We start from the raw sequence: 24,208 nt of genomic DNA, 5'->3' as shown, positions 1-24,208 counted from the left end.
CCTCACACAGCGCAGCTGCATAAGAATGCCAATTCTCGATGTATAGAAGACGGTTTTAAGAGGGGCATGGTGCTATTCTCCCCCCCAGCACCCCTCCACTGCCACGATGAACACGGACCCACCCTCCGGTCCCTTAGAGAAGCACGTCATCACCGATGATGGTGGCGTTGTAAAGTTCATATTGCGAGAAGGGAGGGGGACCTGTCCCCCCAAGCACGCCCGGTGCCTAGGTGGGTGGATCACTCCGCTGGGTCGCTGCAAGCACGCCGATCAACATCCAAATTCAAGGCCTCCCCGCACCCCACACTCCCGCAGTTCACTATGTGGGTAGATTAGTGGAGGGCGATGCCGTGTTCATGGACACGCGGTCGGAGGGGCAGGGCGAACCGGTCAAGCTCGTCGCTGGCAGGGGTGAGCATGGGGCAGCGGAAGTGGGCATTGGTAGCCATGAAATACACCGCGCAGGCGTCACCATGGTTGCCTTGCTCACCACATGGCACCCATCCCTTAGCCCAGTCAACACTGCAAGGGAGACGGGCCTGAACCTGGCGGTTGCGACCATGGTGCCGGGCGAGCTGGCAAGGATAGAGGTGGCGCCACGGTATGGATTTGGCGTCGCCGGATCCTTCAGCTTCCCGACCGTGCCGCCCCATGCCGGTCTAGTGTACGAGCTGGAGCTTCTGGACTATGAGGAGGTGGATGAGGTACGGGGCGGATTCTGCTTGGTCCCTCATTGCATGCGGCTGCAAAGGGTGGGCCAATCCTTGGAAACTTGCAGGCGGGATACCAGAGGCTGCCTTGGTTTGATATGCTCTTGGAAATCTGTATGACTTGAGTGAGTTTGGCATGCAACACAGTCCATGCCCATTCCGGCAGTTTCCCCTTCCCTTGTTCAGGATGCCAGGGTGGGGTCCATGCTGTTTGAGGACCGGCTGGAGGCGGCGGAGCGGCGCCGCGCCGAGGGCAACGCTCTCTTCAAAGCCGGCGACGGCGAGATGGCGCTGCGCAGGTACCACCTGGCGTTGTCCTACCTGGATGCCGACCTGCTCATGCAGCTGGAGGGCCGGCACCTCGACGCCGCCCAGGCCATCCGCGCGCCCACCCTGTCCAATGTGGCCGCCGTGCTGCTGAGTCAGCGCGACTGGGCGGCGGCGGCGGCCGCCGCCGGCGAGGCGCTGGCGATGGGGGTGGAGGCCGCCCGGCCGAAGCTGCTGTACCGCCGAGGCCTGGCGCGCAGGGCACTGGGTCAAACCGACGCGGCGGTGGAGGACCTGCACGAAGCGGCGAGGCTGGCGCCGGGCGACGGCCTGGTGCGGCGGGAGCTGGCAGAGGCGAAACGGGAGCAGCGTGAGGTAGTGGGCAGGGGTTGGGGGGGTGGATACGGCTGGGGATGTATGCATTGTTGTGTGAGCATCAGACAGGGCATGCAGCTTCGTGTGGTGCCAGCAAAGTACATGGGTATCTCTGTTGAAAAATCTTCATCCACGACAGAGTACATGTACCCCTCGGCACGCCTTGTTCCGCAATTGAATCGCGTGAACTCGCGCTGCTGGCCCCATACATCTTTTTTTATCCAATCCCACTCAGGAACGAGCGTCTGGAGCCCGGCTGTTTGGTGGGGTGCTGGGGAGGCCCCAGGCGCCTGTCGGACTGGCCCCACCCAGCCAATGCAGACCCGCACATCCTGCGGCGGCCCCCACACCTCACCTGCTGCAAGCTGCATGGGCCTGGGTGCTGGCATGCTGGTTGGGGCTCTGGGCACTGTGTGTGCGCTGGGCAGCCCGGTATACCCGGAAAAGGCACGCCGTGTAACGCCAGCCAGTGGAGCCGGATCCCGGAGGATCAGGCCCTGGATTGCGTGGCCAGGGCGGATTTCGCCTCGGCGCGCCCTGAGTCAGCCCGGCAGGGGTCATCACGCGCGGGTCTGCCCTCCGGATAAGTCCCATGCGCGGCGCTGTCCTCCTCAAATCAGTCGGAATAAATCTACTAGGTCATCAGCCATGGGGCGCAGCCGATCCCTCTCCCGCCTGGTGGCCCTGCTGAGGGGCCCTGCCCTGGCAGGGAGTGCCACGGGGGGTGCCCTACCCCTGCAAGGCGTGCAGCGATGCGCCGGATCTACCTCCATGTTCACAGGTGGGATGCATCCATGCTTGTAGCTCGGCACCGTACCGCTGCTGCGAAGATGTGGCCAGCGCATCCCAGGTACCGACCGCCGCGGAGCCCGCGGAGGTCCGTTCATCACCCCCCTCCGGGTCCCTCCCCACAGGCGCATGTCGCCTCCCATGTTCCTCCGGACCCATCCCGAGCTTTGCGAGCCGGGGGGTGCGGGCGATCTCCATCGAGTCCTTGCAGCCCAGCGACACGTGCGATGCCTGGTGGCATGGAGGCGTCGTCGATCGTGGCTGCAAGCAGGCTCAGGGGCCCTGTCGGGGCACCTTTTCCTGATCCCATCGATGATCTGACATGTCTGGCACCATGCTTTCACAGATCCTCATCCCCTCCTTCCCTCTCTGGCTCCTGCCCAGGTTTGAGCCGCGGCACAACAGCATCACCCCAAACGAGGTGAAGGAGATGGTGGGCCTGCTGGGCTTCGACTCCCTGGACGCCCTGATCGACGCCACTGTGCCGGCCTCCATACGGCGCGAGGGTGTGATGGAGCTGGCCAACTCCCACCCTGACGGCATCACAGAGTCCGCCTTCATCAAGGAGTTTAGGTGCGGGCTCAATGGGTGGTGGCGGGATCCACCTCTCGGGGGTTGCAGTGTGTTCCTTTCTGAGTCCTGCATGACAACCTCTCCTGAGCCGCACCGCCTCCACTGCCAGCGCCTGTGCCTGAGTACCATGTCCCCACCAAGTCATCGCCCCCCCCTCGCTCTTAATTAATACATGGCCCCCACCCTCTCTCCTCCAAGCTCCCCCGATTCGACACATCCCCCCTTTCCCAATCGCCCAGGGCTCTGGCGGAGCAGAACAAGGTGGCCTCCTCCCACATCGGCATGGGGTACTACGGCACCATCACCCCCCCCGTCATCCTGCGCAACATCCTGGAGAACCCCGGGTGGTACACCCAGTACACGCCCTACCAGGCCGAGATCGCGCAGGGGCGGCTGGAGGCGCTGCTGGTCTTCCAGACCATGGTCTCCGACCTCACCGCCCTCCCCCTGGCCAACGCCAGCCTGCTCGACGAGGGCACTGCCGCGGCCGAGGCCATGGCAATGTGCAGCGCGCTGGCGCGCGGCAAGAAGCCGCGCTTCCTCGTCTCCGAGCGCTGCCACCCGCAGACCATTGCGGTGGTGCAGACCCGCGCCAAGGGCCTGGGCCTGGAGGTGGAGGTGGGCGACGAGACCGGGTTTGCCTTTGACGACACCACCTGCGGCGTGCTGCTGCAGTACCCCGCCACCGACGGCTCGGTGCGCGACTACGCCGAGCTGGCCGCCGCGGCCAAGGCCGCGGGGACCAAGGTGGTGGTCGCCACCGACCTGCTGGCCCTGGCGGCGCTGGCCCCGCCCGGGGAGTGGGGCGCCGACGTGGCGCTGGGCAGCGCCCAGCGCTTCGGCGTGCCCATGGGCTTTGGCGGTCCGCACGCCGCCTTCCTGGCCTGCCGCGAGGAGTACAAGCGCGTGCTCCCCGGCCGCATCATCGGCGTCAGCCGCGACTCCACCGGCACCCCGGCCCTGCGCATGGCCATGCAGACGCGGGAGCAGCACATCCGCCGCGACAAGGCCACCAGCAATATCTGCACCGCGCAGGCCCTGCTGGCCAACATCTCCGCCATGTACGGCGTGTACCACGGTCCCGAGGGCATCGCCAGGATCGCGCAGCGCGTGGCCGGGCTGGCCGGCGTGCTGGCGGCGGGCGCGCGCCGCCTGGGCCTGGAGGTGGGCGCCGACCCCTTCTTCGACACCGTGCGCATCACCATCCCCGACGCCGACGCGCTGGTGAGGGCGGGGCACGAGGTGTGCATCAACCTGCGGAAGCTGGACGGCGCGACGGTGACCGTCGCGCTGGACGAGACGTGCGGCCTGGCGCAGGTGGACGCGCTGCTGGCGCTGCTCAACGGCGGCGCCGCGCCCGACTTCGACGCGGCCTCGCTGGCCGCCGACGCCTCCACCGGCATCGGCGGCGCGGCGCGGTCCAGCCCCTACATGCAGCACCCCATCTTCAACAGCTACCACACGGAGCACGAGATGCTGCGCTACCTGAAGCGGCTGGAGAACCGGGACCTGTCCCTGGCCCACTCCATGATACCCCTCGGCTCCTGCACCATGAAGCTGAACGCCACCAGCGAGATGCTGCCCATCACCTGGGACGAGCTGGCGGCGCTGCACCCCTTCGCCCCCGCCTCCCAGACTGCGGGCTACGCCGCCATGTTCGAGGCCCTGGCCCAGCAGCTGGCGGAGATCACCGGGTTCGACGCGGTGTCGCTGCAGCCCAACTCCGGGGCCAGCGGCGAGTACGCGGGGCTGGCCACCATCTGCGCCTACCACGCGGCGCGCGGCGACGCGCACCGCCGCGTCTGCCTGATCCCTGTGTCGGCGCACGGGACCAACCCCGCCTCGGCCGCCATGTGCGGCCTGCGCATCGTGCCGGTGGGCGTGGACAAGCAGGGGAACGTGGACATCGAGGAGCTGCGCGCCAAGGCCAAGGAGCACGAGAAGGAGCTGGCCGCGCTGATGATCACCTACCCCTCCACCCACGGCATCTACGAGAACGGCATCGACGAGGTGTGCGACATCATCCACGCCGCGGGCGGGCAGGTGTACATGGACGGCGCCAACATGAACGCGCAGGTGGGACTGACCGCGCCGGGGCTCATCGGCGCCGATGTGTGCCATCTGAACCTGCACAAGACCTTCTGCATCCCGCACGGGGGCGGCGGGCCTGGTGGGTCGGGGTCGGTTGTTTGAGGTGGGTGGGAGTGTCTTGCCGATCTGGAGGGTCACGGTGCGCTGTCGAATCCATAGGAGTCGGGAAGGGGAGCTGAGCCTGAGGTCTGTCGGGCTGGCAGGCAAACCAGTGCTCGCTTGCGCTTCATTGGCCGGACCCCCACTCTTTCACCCTCCCCTCCCACTCCACACACACACGCCAACCCCGCCCCCCCAACCCTGCCAGGCATGGGCCCCATCGGGGTCAAGGCGCACCTGGCCCCCTTCCTGCCCAGCAACCCGGTGGTCCCCACGGGGGCGCTGCCCAACTTCAAGTCGGACGAGCAGGCCTGCGGCGCCATCTCCGCCGCGCCCTTTGGCTCGGCCCTCATCCTGCCCATCTCCTACGCCTACATCACGCTCATGGGCGGCAAGGCTCTCGCCAACGTGAGCATGATGGGGTGCCTGGGGTGTGATCCCTGTCGACAGCTCGTGGACTCCTTGGTCAGGCTTGACGATCCCCCACCTGTCGCCTCTTGCCTCCACCCCCCCCCCCCCCTCTCCTCCTCCCCAAAATCACCGCAGGCCTCCAAGCTGGCCATCCTGAATGCCAACTACATGGCCAAGAGGCTGGAGAAGCACTACAACGTGCTCTTCCACGGCCCCAACGGCACCTGCGCCCATGAGTTCATCCTGGACATCAGGTGGGGGAGGTGGGGGTCCTGGCCTGCAGTCATGCAGCTCGCAGAGCTCTGTGCAAGCCTGGTCTGATACAAGGGAAGAACACTCGCAATGTCTGGTCTCAGGAAGTCAACCAACCCTCCTTTCTTTCCCACCCATAGGCCCCTGACTTCCAGCTCGGGAATCGAGGCAGAGGACATTGCCAAGCGTCTGATCGACTACGGCTTCCATGGACCGACTATGTCCTGGCCAGTGTCAGGTGCAGCCTGGGTGTCTTGGCAGGGTGGTGCATGGAGGCTGATTTCTGGATGTATAAGAGCAGGGACCCTGCAGGATGTTTTTCCAGTGCGCGGATGCAGCATGTGTAGTTTGTCCCCAGCCTGTCCTGAGTCCAGCCGGAACTCCAGCACACCTGGCCCCAACATGCTCACCCACCCCTTTTCAACTACTGCAACCAGGCACGCTGATGATCGAGCCCACCGAGTCCGAGAGCAAGGCCGAGCTGGATCGTTTCGTGGAGGCCATGATCGGCATCCGGGAGGAGATCGCGGAGATCGAGTCCGGGAAGGCCGACCGGGCGAACAACGTGCTGAAGCACGCCCCGCACCCCGCCCACGTCGTCATGGCCGATGAGTGGGACAGGCCCTACTCCCGCGACAAGGTGGGCAGGAGGATTATTTGGGAGGGGAGGAGTAAGGGAGAATGTCAGCATTACATGTGGGTGCCTTGCTCCCGACTCTGAAGGGGTGGTGACAACATGGTGCACCAGGGCAGACCCCTGGCCTCACTCCTGCCAGACAGCGTCATGCCATCCTTGGTGACCCCCACCTGCTCTCCTCTCCCTGTTCCGCAGGCCGCGTACCCCGCTCCCTGGGTGCGCCAGTCCAAGTTCTGGCCCACCACCTGCAGGGTGGACAACGTGTATGGCGACCGCAACCTGGTGGTGCGCATGCCCGACGTGCCAGAGACCCCGGCGGGGACGCGCGGCGCTGAGGTGGTGGCCCCCTGATTGACCCCGGGTGCTTGCACGGGACAGAAATAAGGAAACAGCTGCCGATGCAGCTGCACTTGAGTGAGACGATCATGTACATGCACCATCCATTGGGAACAGGGATGCGGGGAGATGGGGTTTGGGTTCGCTTGTGGGCAGAGCGATGATGAGAGGAGGAGCGGGGTTCAGGACCGCCCTGAGTTGGGAAATTCCCAATCAGCCTGCAGTCGTGGGGAAATATGGAGGCATGCACAGAGGAGAGCGGCAAAGGTTCTGGGGTGGCTGTGCAAACCGCAAGACATGAGTATCTGAGGGCGCACAGATTCTTATGTGTCCACCATGAGCAGGTGGAGAAATTTATGGCTTTCACTGCCTGAAATTATCTTCAACGCGAAGCAATGCAGTCCTGTCTCTTGCTGGTACTGAGATCCATCTTTGACTAGAGGGATATGTCGAAGGATCCCTTCGAAAGATCATTAGAAGCTGCCCCACTAAACTGCCCTTGACACCTTTATGGGACGAATTTACCCAGTAGGTACCACTAAGAAGAGCCACATTTTCATCAACAGGGCCATGCTCATTAAACAAACAAGTGTTGTGCACCATTAAGACATAACACAGGACCCAGATGTATTCTAAACCTGGCCAAATATGTACTTAGCCTTGGCATGCAGTACTGTTAGCGTGTCAGGGTTCGACACCGTACCTCCAGCACTGCACCACGAAAACACGTTAGACTCATCCTCAATAGCGCGAAGCATGGGTGAGCATCACCATGCTCGAGGAATCGAATGTTCGCATCGTTCCAGGCTATTCACATAAGGGTTGCAAAAGTGAGTAATTGATCGTAGTCTCCCGAGGCTGCAGGACTCGACGCAAGCCATGGGATCAAGCTCTTCTAATAATAACAGTGTAACCGGCGACGAATGCTCGTGCTATGCATGGACCTGATTTTTTGTAGAGTTCGATGACATCGGACTAGACACGTAGGAGATCGTGCACCCGCTCATCGTGTCCCTCGAGGGCTCAGAGAACTTTCGCCCCCGCCTCCAAGCTCGATCTCCGAGTGGACAGGAAGGCAATGATGACCCTCCAATCGTGCAAGACAATCTCTATCACGATATTACACAGTGCATGCCCATGCATCCGTACATGTCGTACCCCTTCCTTCGCCCCATGCTGTTTGAGTTTCCATCGGCCCCCCCCCCCCGTCCCGGGGATCAGGAACTGTAACACCCGAGCAATCAGAAACACTCTGTGCGGCCCATGAAGCGAGCGATGCATCTCAAACGAGCCCATGTCCACTTCTTATACGTGTGTAAAGGAAAAAGTTCTAATCAAATGGATGTACGAAGCCCATTCCAATGTCTTCTTAGTACGGAGTGAGTATGGGGCATGGGCCTCACGCGGCAGGAGTGCTCAGGATCGTCCCGTACCTCGTCGTCATGCTCCTGGGTCCCAGTATCGCGTCGAGCGCATCACTGGTGAGTATTCTGTGTATTCAGGCCCGACAGAAGCCAGGGTTCGGCCTCGGGATAGTCTCACACGCATGTCGAGCGCACTTTGCGTCGGGATGATTCATTACAGGCAGTCCTACCGACCCTTTCGCTCCTACGCGACGAACACGTAAAAGGGGACGAAAACTCACCCCCTCCGCCACCGCAGGCCCCCGATCTCTCCAGCTCGTGCATCCCTGGCTCGGCCTGGGAAGCTGTGACTGGGGCAGCCACCCTGTATCCCATTGATGTCTGGGTATGGGCCCTGGACAACCTGGGTCTCTCCCTGCTCCTAAAAAATGAGACCCAGGCACCTACCCTCTTCATCCCTTTGAACAGCGTAACTCAGAACGAGAGCATTGCAGGTACGTCAGTTCCAAGTCAATGTTCCCTGAGATGTTCAGGAGCATGGAGTCTCCAGCCACTCAAATGCACCTTCCCTCTCTTGCCATTCAAGATCCCCTGAGGGCAGGGCTCAGGAGGCACTATACACGGCTCTTCCTGACCAGCCCCGACAGTGTTGGCATCATGTTGCTCCACTGGTTCCAAGATAATACCACCTTGCTCCAGCCCTTCATCAATGGCTCCGACGCGCGCATCCCCACGGTGTCGATCGACGAGCTGCAGGTTTGGCAAGGGGGGTGTCAGGAGGAAAGTTGGGGTTGCTTGCGCCCAGCAACCGATCGACGGGGGCAAACGCACCTGGCTGAGGATCCCAGGTCCCACCCATTCCGCGTCCATGGGCACAAGCGCAGCTGGGGCCGGTCACTCCCCTTGCCCCTGACCCACCCTCCAGATGGAGGCCACCCTCTCATCCTCTGCGGTCACGCCGTCGAGCCAGAGCCGTCCCATCCTGGACACACTGGAGAGCTGCAGAGGGGCCACGATCCACATCATCGACTCCGCCTTCGTGATGAGTGCGCCCCCCGTGGTCGACCTCGCCCAGGTCCCGGGGCTGGAGGGCCTGTGCTGGCGGTCGCGGACCGTGGTGGACAACCAGGGTGCGATCACGGTGGGCGCCGCCTACATCGACAAGCTCCGCATATACCCCATGATGCTTGGCCTGCTGGATGGGAGGTTCCCAGACATGCCGGGCACGGCCTTCCCCCTCCGTCCGGCGGCAAACATCACGCTCCTCGTCCCGAATCCAGACTCGGTCAGCAGCATGCTTCAGCAGCTCGGTGGGTGTCTTCTATACGATGGCGGGCGACCTGAGGGGTCAGAGTGTGTTGTGTGCGGCCAGATGTTGGGAGTGGGCAGGCGGTGCTGGTCTGTTGCACAGGCGGAGGCTGGTGTCGCACCATGCTGCCCCGAGATCGGGCCACCCACCACCAAACATCTGCGCAGAGATGGTGCCGGCCTCGGAGCCGGAACGTGTGGCGACCGTTTTTGGGCAGTATGTGATTCCAGGTGAGGGAAGCTGGAGAGCAGTCATGTGAGGCTGATGAGAGCGTGTGGGGAGAGAGGATGTTGGAGATGGGCGTGCATGCTGAGTGCCGGGTTGGAATCTGATCAAGGTAGCCTGGGCTCTCACCCGAATCCCCTGCCGGCAAACTCTTGTGACGTTGCCAGGAGGGTATTGTGAGGGAGGGATCCTCGGCGCCGGCAAGGTCCAGCCCATCTCTGGATTGGCAACGGGCACCGACATGGGCTACACCTTCCGACCCGCAGACGAGAAAGGCCAGGCAAGTTGATTGAGCTGGCTGCCTCGTGAGCGTGCTTGAATTGCAGGGCCTGGTGACCGAGTCTCCTCCAGTGGGAGCCACCCCGGTGCCGATCTCGCCCCTTCGCACCCACTCTCCTTGTGTGCTCTCTGCCCGCCGTCATGTCCAGGGTGAGTTGACCCTCCTGCACTCTCCAAGATCCCCCTGTGCAGGTATACATCACCATGGCCAGCACGGGCAAGGTCCTGAAGGGCTATTTTGGAAACCCTGCCTGCTATACAATGGCCCTCGTGGTCAATGACACATTCATGCGGTGGGACAGGTGGGAGGACATCCCCCCATCGCGCCTGGACCCGTGGCCAACCGTCGACCAAGAGGCCCTCCTGGGATTGGACCCTCAGTGTCGGCCCGGCGATGTCTTGATTGGAGTAAGATGGAGGCTACCCTAACATTGCACGAGTGCACTGGCTGTCCAGGGGGATACACAAGTGGAGTGCAGGTGGCTGTACTCCATCGGCACGGCTGCTGCAATGTGTCGACCGTTGTATCAAAATCCCTCTCTTCACAGGGGGAGTTAGAGTCCACAGAGGCACCAACACCCGCGAGCTCAGACCCAGAGGACGGCGGCCTGAGTGGGGGCGCAATTGCTGGTATCGTGATTGGCACCCTGGTCGGCGTAGCCCTGGTGGGCCTCCTGGTCTGGATCTTCCTCCTGCCCAGCCGCCCTTGGCTGCCAGCAGATCACGGGGTGAGGACGGGGATGCTGGGGAAGGATGGTTGACTCTTTGGAGAGTTTTGGCATGCACATGCCAGGTCACTATCTCTCTGTATAAGAGGTGAGTCACTCACATCACTGGTGTTCTCTTGCACATGGTCAGCTGACGGAAGGCGAGGAGGGAGGGTCCAGCTCTGACTCCAGGAGCATCAAGAGTGAGGCCTGGGGTGGCGGTCGCTTGGGCTGTTTAGACATTCCTGACACAGCCTTCCACTTGCCTATGCACTCCCGCTTACCCGGCAGGAAAGGCTGGGTATTCAAGATGTCACAAGTCTGACTTTATGTTTTTATTTCTGAAGAACTCTCCAGACACTGCTCACTGCCTGCCCATCCCACTGCCACCAGGCCTTGGGGCGCAGCTGCTCCAGCCCTTCCGGAGGGTATCTGCCCCGCCCTCCTCCCATCACTATTTCCTTCCGGCAACCGAGTTTGAGTTTGATGTGGACCCCGAGTCTGGCGAGCGCAAGCTTCTGGGTCGAGGTCGATTCGGAGAGGTACTGGGTGGATGGGGAGGACTGGGTGTTGTAAGGTTGTCTAGAGACTGCCCCTAGCCTCACACACGTGCTCGCACTCCTTGACACCCCACCCACTCTGCTCCCTGCCAAGGTGTACTCTGGGAGGCTTCGGAATGGGGAGCTGATGGCCATCAAGGTTCTCCTGGGCGGGGACCAAACCGAGGCCGCCCAGCTCGTCATGGAGGTGGGTTGGGGCATGGTGACCCATTACCCTGGGAAATGGGTGGGCACACACTCGAGTAGGGGGCAAGCCTGGCTCGTAGGTAATGAATCTGTCTGCCGAGATGGGCTGCAGGAAGCACGAACCATGCCCTTGGTCTATTTTACCCCCGGCAAGTGCGCATTGCAGAGACGTCATGCAGAAGTTGAGAGTCCAGCAGCCACTAGTACCACCCTCATCATTGCCCATCTGGAAACCTTCGCAGAAGCGGCTGCTGCGGGAGATCGAGATCCTGAAGACCTGCCGCTCCAAGTACATTGTCAGCTTCATGGCCATGGGCACAGACCCGGTCAGCGGCAACACCCTGCTCTTCATGGAGAGAGCCCTGGGTGGTGACGTGTGGAGCGGGCTGCGTGCCAAGCGCCTGGACTGGCACCGTCAGGGCTGGCGCATCGCGCTCGATGTCGCCAGGGGCCTGGTGTACCTGTCCATCAGAAAGTGGGTTTGGGGGGGTTGGAAATGGTGTGTGTGGTACTGATTGACCGGTCGAGGAGGCCGTATAAGTACAGATCGTCTGGGGATGTGCGCGGGTGGGGGGCTGTGTGTGCCAGACTGGCAACCTGCAGCTCACCCAGGAGGAGGAGGGATGAGTTCCTCACAGTGCAAGGCCTCCGGACTGACGCAAGTAGAGGCATGGTTTGCGCTCCGTGCAAGGTGCACCTCAGCCCCAAGTGAGCCCCTGCATGATCCCTTCCCCCCCGGAAATCCCCAGGATCGTGCACAACGATCTGAAGACCTCCAACATCCTCCTGGACGACTACGGCAGCGCCAAGATCACCGACGTCGGCCTCGCCCGCATGCTGCCTGCCACCTTCACAGACCCACTGTACAATCGGCAGCGCGAAGGTCTCGCCCTTTGGGCGTTGGTGGGCTGCCCGCTACTCTGTTTACTTCATGGATTTGCGTCGAGGTTGGGCATCTGAATACCCTCCTTGCCATTGAGGAGTCTCAGGCTCCAGTTTCCTACGGCGTTCCCCTCTGCTGCAGGTGGTACCTTCAACTGGTGCTCGCCGGAGGTCATCCTCGGGCTGCGGACCACTGCCCAGTCTGACATGTACAGCTACGGTAAGGGTGGGCATGATTTGAGTCGTTTGGCAACCAGCATGCAGGCATACACCAGCGAGGGCCATGCTGGTGGAGCGCATCAACACGAGACAAAAGCCCAGAGGGATCGATACCAATGATCCTTGCACTACTTTCCGTCATCCGCCCACAGGGGTCGTTCTCTGGGAGCTGGTGACGTCCGAGATCCCCAAGCGGGGGAAGATGCGACCCATCAGGTGGGTGGGTGTTTCCAGGTGCCAGGTCATGCTAGGAGCAAGGGCAGCAGACCTCGCTTCAACCCCCTTCACCCATTCCTTGCAGGGTACCGGAGGAGTGCCCAGAAGCGGTGGTTAACCTCATGGAGGCCTGCTGGTCGGCCGAGCCCAAAAGCCGGCCCAGGGCGGAGGAGGCGGTTCGCATCCTGAGCTCCCTGTATGAGACGCCGGAGGGCGCTGGCGCACGCTCATCTTGAAGGCGTCTGCTGCTTCAATCCGGCACCGAGCTCATGGTCCTGAATACCTTGGAATTCCCTGCAAAGAGGGTGGGACCCTGATTGGCGAGAGGTACAACGCCTGCATGGACCGTCAGTGGCCCGGCCGAGGTGGTCCTCGCGCGGCTCGAATGCATCCCGCAGGGCGAGGCGAGTCAGCAGGCGGAGGCTCCACCTGGCCAGAGGGAAGCATATGGATCTGGAGGTTTGCGCCCTAGACATGCGGCCCTGCACCTGTAGTCTTTTACCATCCCTTCTTCCAATCAAGCAGTTCACCACATTGTGTGCGCTGTGATTTGTGTGCACCAAAATGTCTTTGAGACCCACAGGACACATCTGGGAGTCCATGGAATCCCTGAACGCTGTGGACCAGACCATCTGTTTCGTTGAAACGTCCTAGAACAAGTGGAGAAGCTCACATTCCATCCTGAGATTTCCAGATCAACCCAAACATGAAAACCTCTGGAGACATGTTCACCTCCTCTGCCGGTCCGAGCGCGAAGTCGATACTTCGCGTTCGAACAAGGTGGCCAAAGTTAATGAGACACCTGGACATCGCAAGCCCTGGTTAATTCGTTGTCGCGTCGACAATTGTGATGCTGATGCGTTGCCCAGGGCAGCTCGCTGCCAGGCTGTCGGAAAGTGCAAACCTCAGTGCTGTGTGAAGCAGCGCTGATCGAGGCGCTCAGCCCACCATGGCGGGGTTTGGGTTTTCCATGCCCGACTTTGCAGCCGGATTGAGCAGCTTGAATGACATCGGGGAGCGCTTCTCCAAGATCCGGGAGGACATCGAGTCCACTCTGGACGCCACCCTGCGAGGGGAGGTGCAAGACGACTCCGCGGCATTCGATGAGCCGGAGCAAGGTGCGAGGGGTGCGGTGCGATGACATTCTTGCAAACCCAGTGATCAGGTGCTGATCGTTCGCTGCCTGACTGCAGGCGAGGAGGAGACCTCGGCAGTTGCGGAGACGTTGCCACCGGTGCCGGATGCTGCAGAGACCGCCTCGGACCCGACTGAGGCGGTGCTGGAAGCAGCCAAAGCCGCTAAAGGGCATTCCACTCCAGGCTCAGATGCTCGATCCGAGGGCTGGAGCGAGGACGATGATGTGGGCCTGCAGGCCGCGCCGCTGAGCCCTGCGCATCCCTCCAGCTCGCGCGACGCTCCTGCTGCTGCTGACGGAGGCCCCAGGCCAAAGCAGCACGAGCGGCAGGAGGCGAATGACCCAGACTCACCTCGGCAACAGTCTCCCCAGGCGCTCAGCGCAGGAGAAGCTCAGCCCTCCAGCAGCAATGATGCACCTGCTGATTCACCTCGGGTGCAGAAGCCTGACAACATCGTCGAGTCGAAGGGGAAGGCAGCGAGCCTGGATGAGCGCCCTGCAAAGGCAGAGCACCAGCAGTCATCCTCTGCAGCTGCCACTGCTACGCCAGCAGGTACAACGACCGCAGCAGAGGCTGTAGGATCTGGTCAGACCTCCCCTTCCGCTGCAGCTCCATCACGAGACCCAGAACTGGATGACAACGATGATCGCTCGCAGGAGGAAGAGTCCACCCAGCCGAATGGCGAGCCCAGCCCGGCAGCAGCCCTGGACCGGGACGATAGCAAGGACGCCACTGGTGATCAGGGTATGGCGGTCCAGATACAGGAGGATGCAAGTGTCCTTAGCCCCTCACCAAAAGCATCAGATGATGGGCCAAGTCCAGCTGCTGAAGACCTCCCCACGGGACCTCCTGCCGCCGAGCTGGCGTTGCTGAGGGAGACCCTGCGCGTTCGGGAGCAGCAAGCGGAGCAGGCGGCCATTCAGGTGCGCTTTGTTGTTTCATCGCGCTTTTGTAAACTTGTGTGGGGATGGTTGCGGCTGTGGATGCGTCTCGGAGTGAGGGTGTTTATGACTGTGTGTGATTGTTTGACGCCATGCACGGGATCACCGCTCGGCAGGGTGGAGCTACCAAACTGATCGCTGGGTGACGCCTTCATCCTCTCCCAACCTCGCTGCCTGCAGATGGCGCACATGGCCAGCGTGGTTGAGCAGCTGACTCAGCGGAATGAGGAGCTGGCGCTCAAGGCCGCGGCAGTCTCGCAGCAGGACGTGGAAGAGCTGGAGAGGTAGAGGAGGCGGGTGTGCATGGCGGTTTGGGGTGAAGGGTTTGGGGTGATCCACGGCGAATCTCTGCCTCAGGGAGCTGCTTTCCCCATTGCCAGGCTGCTATGGACCTTTTGTGACCTGTCTCATCCACCCCAGGCACTCTACATGCTGCATCCTCCACCTGCTCCCGCACAGGGATTTCTCGGCGCGCCTGGCCGCGGCAGAGAGGAAGGCCTACGCCCTCACCAAGGAGCGGGACATGCTGCGCCGCAGCTGTGAGCAGACCACCGCCCTGCAGGACAAGCTCAAGGAGAAGGACGAGATGATCCAGGAGGTCAGCAGCTGCTGGCGAGCTGTCCAGCAACCTATATTCTTCTGGGCGATGAAATAATCCTGCGCAAGTGCCTGACGCTACAGGGCCCTCGCGCTCATGTCTTTGGCCAAGAGGCGCAAGTGAAGCTGGGTCTGAATTCAGGCAACCCCCTTCCCCCCCTGCACCGTCACAGGCCCGTGCCTCTGCCCCCTAAAATTCCCCTTTCCTGCTCCCTACCGTCAGGTCATGGCTGAAGGCGAGAAGCTGAGCAAGAAGCAGCTGGCCCAGGAGACCACGCTGCGTAAGCTGCGCCAGCAGAACCGCGAGCTGAGCGGCCAGGTGGAGGACCTGGGCGCCAGGCTGGGCACCGCGCAGCAGGCCGCCTCCGAGGCCGGGGCCAGGGTGGAAAGCGCGCTCGCCGAGCTGGCGGCGCAGCGGGAGCAGCACGCCGCCCAGCTGGCGGCGGACCGCGCCACGCACGCCCAGGCGCTGCAGGAGGCCCACGCAGCCCAGGTGCCGTGAGGAAAGGGCGAATGGGGTGTTGCGTCGCCTGTGTAGGACCCGGCGATCGCGGAGGCCCGAGGGGTGTGCACATTTGAAGAGCGGCAGGGTATCAATACCCTGCAGTGGCAGGTGTGTAGAGGGCACTGCGCTCCCATCGGTGCCCGGACACCTCCTGCCTCTGTTTCCTCCCACAGGCGGCAGCGGAGCAAAGGGCGGCCGACGCCGCGAGGACCGGGGCGGTGCAGCAGCTGCGGGGCAGCGAGACCCGTGCGGCCGCCCTGGAGAAGAGCCTGGCGGAGCTTAGGGCCGAGGCCGAGGCCCAGGTGTGCGCGTGTGTGGTCTGGCTGTGCGTTGCGTCGAGTGGGAAGCGAGGCGACGTGTGGACGGAGGGTGGAGAAGTGTGAAGGGGGGGAGGCCATGTTGTCATCCAAGCACGCTGCTTCTTGCGTGCGGGCCGCCGCAAGGCTGCCGCCCTCGAGCGGTGCCTGAGGGGATGCGTGATTGTGGATGACTTCCTTGCGAACCCACACACAGAGCCGCATGTTGTCCTGCTGGCGGGCACCTTTTCCTCAATTTCGATTCACCATGTTCGCACAGTACCTCCCGCCACCCCTTCCCACCCCCGCCCTTCCTCGCAGCGCATGCGGTGGGAGGAGCGCGAGGAGCTGCTGAGCGGCGAGGTCACCGCCCTGCAGCGGCGCTGCGCCGTGGCCGAGGCGCGGTCGGCGGACGTCGAGGCGTCGCTGCCCTCCGCCACCCGCCCCCTGCTCCACCAGCTGGAGGCCATGCAGGCGGCGGCGGTCTCGCAGGCCGAGGCCTGGGCGGCAGCCGAGCGCGAGGCGGTGGCGCGCCTGGAGGCGGCGCTGCAGGCTGGCAGGCGTGCCGAGGAGGGGCGGGCGGCCGCCTGCGCTGCGGCCGACGCCGCGGCGCGCGAGGCGGGGGATCTGCGCGCCGCACTGGAGGAGGTGCGGGGCAAGGGAAGTGGGTGGGGGCCACTTGTCGGAGGAGGTTGCATCGCTGGGGCCGATGTGACGGGGTTACGTTGAAAACGTTCGCCGCGGGGGGCGACCGCGGCGAAGGCTCGGGGTTGTCATGCCGCCCGGGGTCCGCTTGCACCCAGTCCCCCACCCCCACCCGGATTCCCCTGCCCCACACCACATCCCACCCCCAACACGCTTGCTCCAAATCCCCGGCCCGCGCTGCAGGCGCTGCGCGACGTCGACGAGGCGCGGGCGCGGTGCGACGCGGCCGGCCGCCGCGCGGCGGAGGAGGCGACGGCGGCCGCGGCGGCCCGTGCCGACGTGGCCGCCGCGCGGGAGGCCCTCGTCACCATGGAGGCGGCCTTCGCTGCGCGGGCGTCGGCGGCCGAGGCCCGCGCGCGGGAGGCCATCGCCCGCGCGGCCGAGCTGGAGCGACGCCCGGAGGTGGCGGAGGAGGGAGCGGCGGCGCGCGGCACGTCCCCCGCGTCCCCCGCCGACAGCGCCGGCATGCCGGAGTCGCCGTTTGCCGCGGCGCCCGCGCCGCCGCGTTCGGCGGGCAGCCGCGAGGGCTCGGGTTCCCCCGCCGACAACGCCGCGTCGCTGCGTCGCGCGCTGGCGGACGCGGAGGCCACGCGCGACAGGTGGAGTTTGTTTGGGGGGGGGGGTGGCGGGATGGTGAACTGCGGCCTGGTGTCCTTTTGACTATCGTTAGGGTTTGGGATGGCATGTTGCTCCACTTCCACCGCCATTGGTGTTGGGTTTGGTGCATGCCGGCCTTGATGCTGGCTGAAACACCCTCCCCAGTGCTCGACACTGCTCCATGAAATGCTGCCAGCTTACATTCTCGCTCGTGCTCCCAACCACCTCCCAGGCTGATGGAGGAGCTGGTGGCCGCCGCCACGGCCGCCGAGCTGGGCAGGAGCGCGGCCGCGGAGGCGGCGGCCCTGCGGGGCCGGCTGGATGTGCTGCACGCGCGCTGCGAAACCTGCTTGGTCCTGCTGGGTGAGTCGTCGAGGAGGCGCATGATCGTGGGAGCTCCGGGCGGTGTTGCCCTCCGGTGGGGTGATGGTCTGGGAGCGAAACCCCGCCAGCGTGGGATGATGCATGGCCAGCGCAGTGGCGGCTGCGGATAGACACGCCCCAGTTTGCCACCCTCCCCTAGGCCCTCGACGCCTCCCACGCCCCAATCCCCACATGCCGCGGTGTAGGCGAGAAGGACGAGCGGATCGAGGAGCTGGTTGCCGACCTGTCGGACGCACGCGCGCTGTACCGCCAGCAGATCGAGTTCATGGCCGACCGGCTCGCGGAGCTGCAGCTCAAGCAGCGGCAGTGAGGGACGAGCTGTTCATGATGACCTTGCGGGGGTGTTGTCCTGCCTGGTCCAGCTCGTGGAAGAGCCTACTACCGGCCCTTTTGCAACACGTGCTGTGCATCATCTGCGAGCAGAAGCGCCGTCAGGGCCAGGGCAGGAGCGGGCGGTGTCCAGGACGCTGGGGGGCCACAGGTTTGGCGCCGCTCGGAGTGCCGCAGCTGCTGGGACCAGCTCAGCAGATGGATGATTCCCGCACCGTCATGCACGCCCAGCAAGTGGGTCCTCCACCAGCACCCCGATCAGGATGTCGAGGCAGCGGGAGATGTGCTGGTAGGCCGGCGCCGAGGGGTGCACGCCGTCTGGCAGCGCAGCCGGGTCCAGGCTCCCCTCATTGGTTAGCACATGGTCCTCGCAGTCCACGAATTGCACATTGTCATCCTCGCTGGCAAAGTGGCTGTGTCGAAGAGGTGCAGGGTGGGAGTTGGCGAGGGAGGACTGGTGGTGTGAGCGCCCTTCGGCAGTGCAGGAGCTGCAGAGGAGTGGTAGCACCGCAGGGACGGCAGGAATCGTCGCGGCGGGGATTGCCAGCAGCAAGGTCCAAATTCGCCCCTGGCCCCACCTGAGGTGCTCGTTCACCACATACAGCGGCCAAGTGAAGAGGTTGGGCAGGCGGAAGGGGTCGGGGCCGTCCACGCCGCGTGGCAGTACGGCCTGCAGTACGACCACTGTGTCGGGGAGCAGGTCCCGGATGCGGCGGATGGTGCTCAGGATCCTGGTGTTGGTGGCAGCGAGGCGCGGATGGTGGTCGTGGAGGAGATGTGAGGGGAAGGATGGGTGTGGGACGATGATGATGCAGTTTGTTGGGGAACATTCCTCATCCTGACCGATGGATGACCTCAAAAATATGCTTCGTGTGACATGGGCCAGCCAACAGAGCCTCCCAGAGGGGTAGATGCCGGGCACCAATCCTCCTCCATAGCGGATGTGCATGGAACGTCAATCGACCATCCTGAGCCTTGGAGATACAAACAGCACGGAATGCTATTTCAAGGCGCCTCTCTCCCCCACTCTCGTGCCCTTGCTGCTCCCCCCCCCCCCCTCCAGCCCCGACCTCATTGTGACGTGCGGCACAGCCTTCCAGATGGACTCCTCCACCTGGTGTGGGGAGGGGGAGCTGCGGCGGGCGCGCTCCAGGTCGTTGCTCCCGATGTTGAGCACTATGACTTTGGGGGGGTTGCGCGTGGGTAGCTCCCCATGGAAGAGGCGCCAGGCCAAGGAGTCCACGCCGTCCCCGGCGATGCCAAACGCCGCCGCGCCATATGGGGTCGCAAACGTGGCGTTGAACGTGACTGTGACATCCTTTGCACGATCGACCGGCTTCCTGAGGGTGGTCGGTTGAGTGGCGCTCCTGGTTGGGGGGGACACATGATGGGAGACTCTGGAGAATCCCTTGATGATACATCAGGCTCCATCCCATACCCCAGAGCTCACCCTTGGAAGGTGCCCTGCCACCCCTCTGTAATCCCTTCGCCATAGAAGATGACCTTGTAGCCCTGGTTGAGTGTGAGTGGCGGTCATAAGGTAGGAGGAATAGACGTCCACCATAGACCAGTACTGGGCAACGCTGCAGTCGTTACTCCCCTAAAAAAGTTCTACCCAATGCCATGCAGCGCACTTCATCACGCCCATCGATCTATCATGACAACCAGCCCACCTCGCCCTTGTCTGCCTCTGCCATGGCGTCGACATACTGCTGGTGCAGGTCGGTCCACCAGCCCTCGGGTCTAGGCTTCTCTTCCAAAAGGTCCATGGGTGGACACAGCCCAAGTGGGAATCCCACAGATGTCCATCGATCGTGTGCGCACATCATCAACGCGCCCAGAGCGGTGCAGCTCAGGGCGAGGAGCAGGGTTTGGGCCTTCGTGCCGGGTCGGGCACTGCTCAGCGCCATGCCGACACACCGAGGCTGCGATTGTTGAACTGCGGAGGGTGCAGTGTATTGGTTCCAACAGGATAATTGAAATCGATTCGATCCAACGAATATTGGATACGCCAGCTCCTCATGTCACGCCTCCCCTCACTGCGTCTGTCTCGGACCGCAGTCCCTCCGACATGCCATCACGCGCAGCACGCCCCGGCCCTCCTCCCACCTCAGCAGGGAGGTTCCAGCCCACATCTCTCCATGCATGCACTCCACGCGCGCCGGACTGCGTCCTCAGTCCCCCGCAGATCCGGCCCCCTCCTCCACACAGCGTGCGCAGCGGCACCGGAATCCGTAGGCGTGGTGCAGGCTCCGCTGGCGCTGCGTCACGCCTGCGCCCACATCCACGTACGATATGGTCAGCTGCTCGCCGGCATCAACGTCGCGCGCAGCCCGCAGCGTCAGCAATGCGTTGTTGCCCGGGAACTGGACGTCCAGGCAGGGGTCGCAGGAGTGGTTGAACAGGGAGGCCAGCGCGTACAACGCGCTGCCGGCGCCCAGGGCCGCCACCGGCCCCCCGCCCAGGCTGGCAGCCGCGGCCTGGAGGAGTGACGCGCCGTGCATCGATATCGTGTCCACCCTGCGAGTTGGGGTGCGGATTCGAGACGGTGGGTCTGCGCTCGGCGTGCCGGCTGCAGGGAGCGGCGGCTGGGCGGGAGACTCGGTGCAGCACTTTGCCCTGCCCAAGTCGCCCCCCGGGACAGTCATGCTGTGTGGCTGCCGCTTCACCACACAAACCCCGCCCATCCCCCGCACCTGAACACGTTGAGGTGGAGGCGCGACATGCCGTCGCTGTACCACGCAAGGTCGAGCGCCCGGCACGCCACTGCCGTCGCTTTCCCGGCCAAGCCGGCGGCCAGGCCGCGGAGCAGTGCTGCATGCTGCTCCCGCCAAGGCTCGGGCGGGGGCGGCGGCACCCGGGCGTGGCAGAGGTGCTGCAGGTCGCTGAGTGGGTCCCCGCGGGCAGGCGGGGGACTGCGCAGCGCCCCCACGCCGAGCTCCTCCCCACGTTCTGGGCCGCGGGGGCGCAGGCGCATGCATGCCAGCCGTGCCATCAGGAGGGGGAACTTGTCGCCCGACCCAGAGCACAGGGCCTGGAGTGGCCCCCAGTCACAGCGCGCGTGCAGGCGCCACCAGGGCTCCCCTTGCAGCCTGGCCTCCCGGCAGGCCTGACAGATCCAGGGGGTTGGAATGGGAGAGCCAGGCGCCAGACACCCTGCACAGGCGGCATGCTGGTGAAGGGAAGGTGGGGGCGTGCACAGCATGGGCGCCTCCCTGTGAATCAGTGTGTTCTGGGAAATGGCCTGCGTGGCAAAGAGGCCCCTCCCCTGGCCGGGGACCTGCAGGAGGGCGATGTCGGGTGTTTTGGGGGAAATATCCGGAGTCTCTGACGTTGCCCTGCCTAACGAAATCCAATCGTGTACCGATTGAGCATTCCTACCTGAAGCAGTTGCAGCACGGTTGCTGCGTGCTCTAGCTGCTGCTCCAGAGGCACGATCCGGGTGTGGAAGAGCCTCCTGGTTGGTTGCGGCAATGCGACATGTGAAAACCGACGGATCGGGTCACTGAGAGTGCGGAGGTCGATCCTCTTGAACTCCCGATCCTACCTGGCCAGTCGCCCAGAGCCCCGCAAGGTCATGCCTCTCTGCGCCTTGGACAGGAGCAATGTCAAGCTTATATTAATAACGGTGCTTAGGTTCGGGGAAAATTTATCGGCCCCCATCATGTGCCTTGGAGCAGTGCTATCGTCAGTTCGAAAGGCACAGGGGAAGCGCTTGTTGCCACGTGGGAGGGACAACGGCGGCGAGGGGCCTTTCACGGGCACTCTGCTTCCAGGAAGTTGAGGACTATCGGGGGGACGTGCTCTATCAATGTGCAACGTAACTCACGGATTGTCCAGCATCAGGCCCTGACAACGTCATTCTGAGGTGTCTTGCACTCAGTTTCGCAAAATTTTGAATGACTCAGCGACGGGGCATAGGTCCGAAGGTGTATGATGGGCAACCATGCGTTGCCAATATGGTTCCGGGCCCCTGTTGTGTGAGCCGGGCTGGGGTGGACCCCGTTACCTGGCAACCCAATCATAGAGATGTGTGCGCTGCGGTTAGGGTGGATAGAGAGCCTGAACGCCATGCTCTGTCTTGGGTCCTGATTGTGCAAGATCTGGTCGTGCCTTATATCAAAACTTCCCTGCCCTGATACTTCCATGCGCTCATCATCCTGGATATCTGAGTTACACCCTTACCAAAAGAGATGGCACATAGACAACGGCCATGTGTGTAAACTGAGCCCACCCAACGTGGACTAATAAGAGGTCTGCATACTTCTTTGGGATGTCCTGGACCGAGCACCCCCGCTTTCCATTTGGGTCGACAATGCCATGATAACAACGCCCCGCCGCTTCTACTGAACCCGGTACTCCACAAGGCCTTCGTGAATGGGTCTTGAAGGAAGTCTCCTCTAAACTAATCACCATACTTCATGTTGCGCAGACTGGCCGGCCCCAAGGACACCCAACATCAGGGCCGGGCGCAATTTTGCTAGATCAGGCCGGGCATGATCTTGGAGATGGCTGACATTGCTGTGAAGGTCATGCGCCCCTCACGAACTGCCTCTTGCCCTTCTGGCAGTGCTTCTTTCCTGTACTGCTGTGTGACGTGCCGCTGAGGCCACATCCGAGATTCAGATGTGGGCAGTGCCACACACGCCGAGAAATGCTCCAGCGATAAGCGGTGGCAAGGTTGCATGCAGCACAAGCCCGCCACTGCTGGGTGGAAGCAAGCCTGCTGGAAGGTCACTGCCAGCTGCAAGATTTTCAATCTGGCCGCCCTGGCAGCTCGACCTTGAGTTAAACGATGACAGTTTGAGTCACCACATGCCTGCAAACATACACGGAGCTGTTAAGTTTGCAACATCAGGGACGCAGAGTCGTCAGAGGTAGGTAGGCAGCGCAGGGGTGCAAGGGGTTTTTACTGGTAACAGGGATTTGTACCAGATGGAGCTCTGTAAGAGTGGCTGTAGACATGACCTGTGCAGTGAGCGAATGCCCGCTGCACAGGATGATTCATGTTGGTATGGACACTGAAGGCTGGTGCTCGTGCACTCAAGACGGTGGAGGGGAAGGGGGTGGGGATCGGCGGGGGGGGGGTATCGGAGGGAGGGGGGGGGACCGGGGAGGAGATGGTGGTTTGGGAGGTGGGGGAGGAGGGGAGGGCGGGGGAGAGGTGGTCACCGGGGTGAGCAGTACAAAGTCGGAATGCTGCTCGGGCGGTCCAGTGATCTTGGCACTGGCCTTTGCATAGGCAAATAATTTGGCGACCGTGGGGATGGCAGTGTAAGTGCCCTGGGTCACGGTGGAGGTGGGATCTTTGGTGTATGATACCAGCGCAGTATCATCAGATGCAAACAACACAATGGTTATGGTACTGGCCATGTAACTCCCTGTGTCCACGGTGAAGTGAAAGTACAAGTCAGTCCAAGCCATGGTGCCCGTCGGGGAGGGAAGGACTTGGCTTGGTGGGGAAGGGGGAGGAGATGGAGGTTGAGCTGTTGGTGGTGCCACACACACCGCCGTGGCCGTAGGCGTGTCTGCATCATAATCCACACAGAGAGTGAGGACATCCGTTGATGGAAAGCTGGTGCAAGTACCACTGATGGGGTACACCTGGCTCGAACAGGACAGCAGAGGGCCACTGGGGCCGGTGGTGCAGTGGGCAGCGTTGGCGGCATAATTGCCATCATAGCAGAGTGCTGGGACGGCGGTGCTGTCGTCGCACACTCCTTTGCTGTTCACGGGCGTGTAGCCAGCCGCACACGCAGGGGTGGCAGGGGTCGGTGGTGTTGGCAACTTGGTGAGAGTGACGACCATTTGTAGGTTGGTGTCAGTGTCCATTGTGGTTGCAGTTGCGAAACTGAAGAGGGACACTGCAATCTGGTCTGAGCCTGGTATGGCTTGTGTATAAGAAAATGAGCTGTCACCGGGGGAAAGAGAGGAAGAGATGTAGGGTATGTAGTAACGGTCAAATACTAAAAAGGAGATCGTTGCCGGGCGGAAGTTAGTGATCAGAGTCAAAGTGATGATCACTGGCACGACACTTGATGAACTGAACATGATGGTACCCTGTGCCGCATATTTCAGTGGTGGAGGTGGGGTTGAGGGAGGTGGCGAGGGCAAGGGTGGAGGCGGGAATTGCTGGGGCGGGGGAGGCGAGTCGCTAGGCGGGGGAGGCGACTCCCGTGGGCGGGGGAGGCGACTGGGTTGGGCGGGGGGAGGCGGACGTGGGTTGGGCG

The 24,208-nt window shown here is 62.9% G+C and overlaps 6 protein-coding genes across 6 annotated transcripts; 4 read left to right on the top strand and 2 right to left on the bottom strand.

Annotated features, from left to right (window-relative positions):
• Positions 1-106: 106 nt before the first annotated feature.
• On the top strand, positions 107-6,555 carry F751_2544 (Glycine dehydrogenase [decarboxylating], mitochondrial; the record flags this gene model as incomplete). Its single annotated transcript, XM_011400296.1, has 12 exons — positions 107-230; positions 316-411; positions 517-704; positions 897-1,131; positions 2,267-2,363; positions 2,526-2,714; positions 2,954-4,884; positions 5,113-5,312; positions 5,451-5,569; positions 5,708-5,805; positions 6,005-6,207; positions 6,400-6,555. 12 exons carry the CDS (start codon positions 107-109, stop codon positions 6,553-6,555), a joined length of 3,636 nt encoding a protein of 1,211 aa, XP_011398598.1.
• A 2,006-nt stretch (positions 6,556-8,561) lies between these two features.
• Positions 8,562-12,723, top strand: F751_2543 (putative serine/threonine-protein kinase; the record flags this gene model as incomplete). Its single annotated transcript, XM_011400295.1, has 10 exons — positions 8,562-8,660; positions 8,830-9,214; positions 9,381-9,443; positions 10,309-10,445; positions 11,079-11,171; positions 11,413-11,645; positions 11,920-12,053; positions 12,195-12,272; positions 12,424-12,487; positions 12,573-12,723. 10 exons carry the CDS (start codon positions 8,562-8,564, stop codon positions 12,721-12,723), a joined length of 1,437 nt encoding a protein of 478 aa, XP_011398597.1.
• Positions 12,724-13,436: 713 nt separating this feature from the next.
• F751_2542 (Golgin candidate 5) lies at positions 13,437-17,958 on the top strand (the record flags this gene model as incomplete). The annotated part of the gene is made up of 9 exons (XM_011400294.1): positions 13,437-13,605; positions 14,251-14,358; positions 14,446-14,546; positions 14,745-14,848; positions 15,024-15,162; positions 15,385-15,654; positions 15,840-15,968; positions 16,284-16,524; positions 17,834-17,958. The coding sequence occupies 9 exons, from the start codon at positions 13,437-13,439 to the stop codon at positions 17,956-17,958; spliced, it is 1,386 nt and encodes a 461-aa protein (XP_011398596.1).
• A 237-nt stretch (positions 17,959-18,195) lies between these two features.
• On the bottom strand, positions 18,196-19,747 carry F751_2540 (Platelet-activating factor acetylhydrolase IB subunit beta; the record flags this gene model as incomplete). The annotated part of the gene is made up of 5 exons (XM_011400292.1): positions 18,196-18,391; positions 18,557-18,709; positions 19,049-19,318; positions 19,429-19,490; positions 19,652-19,747. The coding sequence occupies 5 exons, from the start codon at positions 19,745-19,747 to the stop codon at positions 18,196-18,198; spliced, it is 777 nt and encodes a 258-aa protein (XP_011398594.1).
• Positions 18,856-19,185, top strand: F751_2541 (hypothetical protein; the record flags this gene model as incomplete). The annotated part of the gene is made up of 1 exon (XM_011400293.1): positions 18,856-19,185. One exon carries the CDS (start codon positions 18,856-18,858, stop codon positions 19,183-19,185), a length of 330 nt encoding a protein of 109 aa, XP_011398595.1.
• Positions 19,748-20,152: 405 nt separating the features above from the next.
• F751_2539 (SET and MYND domain-containing protein) lies at positions 20,153-20,973 on the bottom strand (the record flags this gene model as incomplete). Its single annotated transcript, XM_011400291.1, has 2 exons — positions 20,153-20,498; positions 20,675-20,973. The coding sequence occupies 2 exons, from the start codon at positions 20,971-20,973 to the stop codon at positions 20,153-20,155; spliced, it is 645 nt and encodes a 214-aa protein (XP_011398593.1).
• Positions 20,974-24,208: the final 3,235 nt, after the last annotated feature.

This window comes from Auxenochlorella protothecoides, assembly GCF_000733215.1.
Source record: "Auxenochlorella protothecoides strain 0710 unplaced genomic scaffold scaffold24, whole genome shotgun sequence".
In the NCBI taxonomy this organism is placed as follows: Eukaryota; Viridiplantae; Chlorophyta; class Trebouxiophyceae; order Chlorellales; family Chlorellaceae; genus Auxenochlorella; species Auxenochlorella protothecoides.
This window is presented reverse-complemented; position numbering and strand designations above follow the sequence as displayed.